This window comes from Saccostrea cucullata, unplaced genomic scaffold, assembly GCF_032062105.1.
Source record: "Saccostrea cucullata isolate Sc308-1 unplaced genomic scaffold, CSIRO_AGI_Scuc_v1 ctg1784, whole genome shotgun sequence".
NCBI classification, from domain to species: Eukaryota; Metazoa; Mollusca; class Bivalvia; order Ostreida; family Ostreidae; genus Saccostrea; species Saccostrea cuccullata.
In genome coordinates, this window is record NW_026937916.1 from 1 (window position 1) to 5931 (window position 5931).

The window sequence follows — 5931 nt, forward strand, 5'->3', positions numbered from 1 at the left end:
AAAATAAAATCAGCTTATATACATATTGTGATCCCTCGTTTCTACGTATTATAACAATCAAATGTTTTTTTTTTTTTTACTATTTTACGAACTGCGTGTTCCAAAACTTGTCCTAAACATCTTAAATAATATTGTGAAAGAAACTTGACTAAGTTTCCCCATTTCTATGTAATTGTTGTTGAGCAAAATCAATTCTAATATATGTGGCTTCGTGTATTCTGTGGTATGGCTGCTGCTTAAGCGACTCTCCAAACGACCATAACGCCCCTTCTAAGTCTCCCACAAGATGCTGGCATATGCCAAGAATCTGCCAGGAGATGTCTCTAGTGTCAAGAGGAATATATCTCCCATTATCATAGATCAGAAGTGTCCTAAGGTCCGTCATTGACTGTAGATACTGAGATCTATTACCTAATCTATGGTAAGATAACACAGACAACATTTCTACAATAACAAAAGGTGATAATTCCATGACTAGCTTTCCATTCTGTTGACACACACGTCGTTCTAATTCCAGTTCTTCAATGTAAGGAAAACCGTTCTCAAGAGAAAAACGTACGAGGTCTATCCATGCTAATTTCATCTTTCTCGATAAAGAAAAGTTGCAGACAATCTCATTAAATATTTTTCTATTAACAATGTCCGAAAACAAGACATACGGCTGCGATAGTCTTTGCTTAGTAAGATAAATGATATGCAGTGTCTTCTCATATCTCCCTGTTCTACAGTAATATAAGGCCAGGTATACTAAATGAGACACATGACCCAACCTTCCTGCCAGTTTCAGCACGTTACAAATCATTCTATCTAAGACGTACACATTTTTATGTGAGTAGCATGAACTATCGCTTGCCGATGCGAAGACTAGCCTGACGAGACATTCAGCCATACAGTACTGTAATACTAATAACTGGTATGGCGAAAACGATTTTTGAGATATTATACATGTATCAATGGATTTCAAGTATATACAATAAATCAAAATATGTGGTGCAGGAAGCGATATATTAAATATTTCTTTTACACAACACATATCTATATTTGCAATGGCTTCTTCCTCAACAGAGGATAATAAAAAGGACAGGCTACGAAGAGCTGGTTCGAGGATTAATCTGAGAGTTGGACTGAGCAGTAGACAGGATACCCCCATTCTGTAATAACGGTAGAGTTGTTGCAAAAGAGATCCACGAGCATTCCCAACTACTTTGTTTATGAACATGTTATTCAATGTAATAAAAAAATTCGGAAACACTCCTTGATATACACAATGAATAAGATATTTCAAACACTTCCAGAAGCAATCGAGTAAATTGTTCGGACACCATCTAATGTATCCCAATTGCATTTTTCCAGAATATGGTGGTCTTTATAAAATATGAACACAGTAATGGTTCCCTCCTGTGGTTGATAACTTCCTTCAAAAATATTTTAAGAAGTGCGTAACATAGAAATTGTGTACGATTCATTGTATACACCAATTGTTGTTCAGCTAGAGAAAAGGATATCCTCCATTCTAATTCGTTAGAAGTCGATTCAATTTTACTTCCAGTAGGCATACAATGAAAACCATTTCTTAGAATTTTTTCTAACACAGATACAAGCGGCCAGGTGTATTCTTGACATCTGTCAATCCAGCTTCTTGATGATATAGGCCAACTTGTAGTGGCAAAACAGAAAACATAATCAAATTCAATCGGACCGAGGAAACCGCTTGCACAAGGACCGTGGATGGAGAGATTTTCATATCGGAAAAATTTGTACATGCCATTTGAAAAATGATGATAATTTCTTTCTCTCCACAAAGAACTAGATATATAGAGACCGTCATTAAAGGGTAAAAGACATTGTTCTGTGAAATTTTGTGAGGATACCGAAAGGTGCAAAAGGCGTAATCTTACAAATCCTGGAGGCGTGTCAGAATCTTCCATGAGTATAATATCATGTTTTGATGTATTGTAAAACTGAGCTTGAGAGATGCCAACTATTAGTTTATCATGACAAAACCAAAACATTAGATCCAAATCAGATGATCGTAGCCTAAATCCCTCGCCATAACTTCCACTTTTCATCTGTACATATCCTATCTGCCTATAATATGGTTTCATCACCATTTCTACCATGTCCTGCACGTCCCTTCTAATTGCCACCTCTGATGGTGACCCTATCCTTTGACACAGGCCGGCATATAGGATCTCTGATACACGAGGGAGATGGTCCATTCTGTACAAAAAATTATGGTAAATCGATGTCCTTTAATCTTTCAAAATATTTATCATTATACATAATTAAATTATTAGCTTGAGAAGCGTATCATTAAGAATGCTTACCAAACAGTAATGCTGATCTGTTATTCATATTATATATAATAGCGAGCGCAACGAGCTCAATAGACTAACTAGTAAGAACAGAGGAATTTTCGAATGAAATCTGAGCATACCTTCGCATACGTCTGTCAAATTTCATGTGCAACATTCCCAGAATTCTTTTGCTCCCATGGTTCAATGCGAATTTATTTCAAAACATACAAAAGACCGGGAATTATTGTTCTTTACCAAGAACCGTTTACTTTACTGTATTTGCACCAACCTTAAAAGTAACAAAAATATTTTCATCTACTCTACAACGTATTTCATTAAATATTGCACAAGACCTCTAGTTTCGTTTAACTAGACGCTCGATTATCTCTGTAAATGTCGATGTCATATGACGTCACAGTCTAGACTTTGTCTCGTGCGGTTTGACGTTTGAAGAGGCGGATCAACGATTCAACTGTAAGATGTGAATAGGACTGCCCTCGCCCCAAAGGTAACATCGTGAAACATATTATTATTTAGAGTGCTGTAATGTTTTGATTATATTGTCAGATTGCAGTGATATCTTTAAAATGATTTTTAAGAAATATAATGCAGAAAATTTCATATATGTGTATGGATATATGTACGTGTATATACAGTAATATTTCAAGTAAAAATGTAAAAAAAAATCTATATCTAGTTAACTAGTAATAACTTACCTGATAAATGCCGCAATGTTAATGGCGGTCTTTACAACAGGAACATTTTCTGTTTCTATTAACGTTCATAAAACACGTGCTATGCAGGTCAAATTCCAATTCTTCCTGTCTTACTAATATTAGAAACATAAGAATCACGGGAAAAAGCAACCAAGAGTCCATCAGCACTTCTGATAAATGTTCATTTCCTCATTCTGGTTTATTTCCTCATTCATTTTGATTAATCTTAAGCATCTTAAATTCGTTAGCGATTTCAGGGACTTGCCAAAATCGAATGTTTTAAGCGCCATAACTACTAGTATATGACTAGTATATGATTGATATGATCAGTAAAAAATTGAGAGAAACTGTTGTTGCCAAGTAAAATTAAACCTTCAACATAGCAAAATTGATAACTATTATGGTAAATAAGCTTCCTCTCTAAAATTATTGTTGTAGTATACCCTTATGCTTTGGCACAGAAAAATGTGTTTTGTAGTAATAACTTAGGCGTAGAATTTTTTTTTTGAAATACGTGAAAGTGTCACAAAAACATTTTCTGTCTAAAGTATATGCATAAACTCTATATTGTTTAAGGTTGTTACCATCTACCATTATATACTACATTTGTTTATATTACCATGTCACATAACCTATTATTTGATGTTTGTTACATTTACTTATAATGCTATAAGATGTATGTCTTGGGCAATAAAGATATTATTATTATATTATTATTAATCTCTTCTTTGCTAGGGAACAGTTTAACAAAAGATTCTCTCAGTTCTCTCATAACATTTACAAAAAATTTTGACATATATTTTCGAAACAAAATGTAACAGTCTGTATTCGACTCTCTCGAGTAGAATAAAAATATAAAGATGTAACACGTGATTTTACATAAGAAAAAAAAGTGACGATCAAAGTCTATAATATAAAGATTTGTTACATCCTAACAGTCAGCCTACAAGTTTTGAAGGATGTATAGAATGTGTTTAAGTCGTTTACATTACTTTAAAATGAAGCGTTAATCACAAGAAAAAAATAATGATAGTACTATTGATTATAATTCCCTTTTTAACTTAATTTCTGCAAAACAATTTTCAAGAGCCAAAAGAGATTTTAAGAGATTTTATGACATGATGAACCGAATTATGAAATGAAATAAAAGAAAGTGTTAAAGATATTTATTTGAAACAAAGATAATATTATTTACCGTTTCATGTAGACTCATACACAAAGTGTACGAATGAAGTGTAAAAAAGATTTGTTTACCGTATCCGCAAATTTATTTTAAACAATATTCCAAAAGCCTATAATATATATATATATATATATATATATATATATATATATATATATATATATATATATATATATATATATATATATATATATATATATATATATATATTGGCATTTCTTAGGGTACATTTAAAGTACCTGCCTTAGAATCATTCTAAGAACTTAATGAATACACTTTCTACACAATATAAAGAAAAAACATACAAACACGGCACAACTTCGCTAAAAAAAAATCCCACGTGACTCAAGGTTAAATGCAAAACTACTAGTAAGTTGATTTTCAAATATGTGACTCATAATATTATATTTAAATTTCGTATATTTTTCCTTATTAAATTCATAAGAAATCCACGACATTTAAATTTCTATAACACACGCGAAACCTTGTCACCGCGCGTTAGAATACTAAGTAGGAACTACATGCATTTTCTATAACTAGGAACAACAAAATGTACAATGTTTTGACTCAATTTAATTAAAAACTATAACCCTGTTAAATTAACGTAAAAATACTACAAATGTGCGTTTAAAATCAATTTGTCACTTTTTTCCTCGCAATGTTTATTTGCGTTATTTAACTTTGCAACGTCATCTGACGTCACAAGCGGCTCTTACGTCTATTAACCACGTCAGCTTTGAAGGGCGCTAAATTCACAATAAAGATTAACCGTTACGAAATAAGCAATTATGAAGAAGGAAAATTAGAGAATGTAAATATAAGCATTAAATTCATATTTTTGGCTGTCTTCGGTTCTATAACACATCTGGCTGTGCGGACAAATTTATCATACCGCGCTAACGCGCGGTATTCGATTTGTCGGGACGGCCAGGTGTGTTATAGGACCTAAGACAGCCAAAAATATGAACCCAATGCTTAAAAGGTGACACAGAAAAAAAGGACAAACATTGTGACGTATATAAGGTTTAGGCTTGGCATAAACTAATTTTTCGATAAGTGATAGAAAATCCGTTGGCACTTAAAACTCACCTTATTTTCTTACGTACAAAAGTAAAGAATTCTAAAAATATAAATCAAAATGCGTGACATTCAAGGTACCCTTTTTTCACTGATGAAAATTGCAATTAGGCGGGACAAGGATTTTTTAAATTTTAAAATTTATCCCCCCCCCAAAAAAATGAAAATCTAAATGCTATACTACAAATTTGTCCAATTCCATGTCACTATTTAAACATATACAATGATTCCAACGGACAAGTGTTATTCAATATCGTCCCTGTTTGCAAGGAACTCATTATTAAACTAGTAACTGTATTTTAGAAAAAATTAATCCTTACAAAAAAGGAAAAAATGAAGGGTAAACCATATGCTCTACTAAATCCACATCATTACTTCTTAAAAATATATTAACTGTTGTTAAAGAGAGACTTCAGCCATGATGTTCTACAACATATTCTTAAAGAAGCGTAAGTCAGATGTGAATACTCAATCAAACTCCAGAGAACCTTTGGATTTTTTTTTTAAATCGCCGAATTTGTCCACTCCAAAGCATCGAAACGTGCGACTTTTCAAAAAGATCTTAAACGAACATTGCTCAAATTTAATTGTTCGACAGTTTAATGATCAAATAATGATCTAACAATTAGTATGAAAAATGTCAGTTAGCATTTGCCTC

At 32.5% G+C, this 5931-nt stretch overlaps 1 protein-coding gene across 2 annotated transcripts; it reads right to left on the bottom strand.

Moving 5' to 3' along the window:
* Positions 1–721: 721 nt before the first annotated feature.
* Positions 722–2602, bottom strand: LOC134249065 (uncharacterized). 2 transcript variants are annotated; one of them, XM_062731424.1, is made up of 2 exons: positions 2438–2602; positions 722–2220 (listed from the first exon to the last, which is right to left on the bottom strand). In XM_062731424.1, the coding sequence occupies exons 1-2, from the start codon at positions 2470–2472 to the stop codon at positions 1326–1328; spliced, it is 930 nt and encodes a 309-aa protein (XP_062587408.1). In that variant the 5' UTR covers positions 2473–2602; the 3' UTR covers positions 722–1325. The 2 variants fall into 2 exon arrangements, with proteins under 2 accessions (XP_062587408.1, XP_062587409.1); XM_062731425.1 differs by having other exon boundaries at positions 2328–2442.
* Between the last annotated feature and the right edge of the window lie 3329 nt (positions 2603–5931).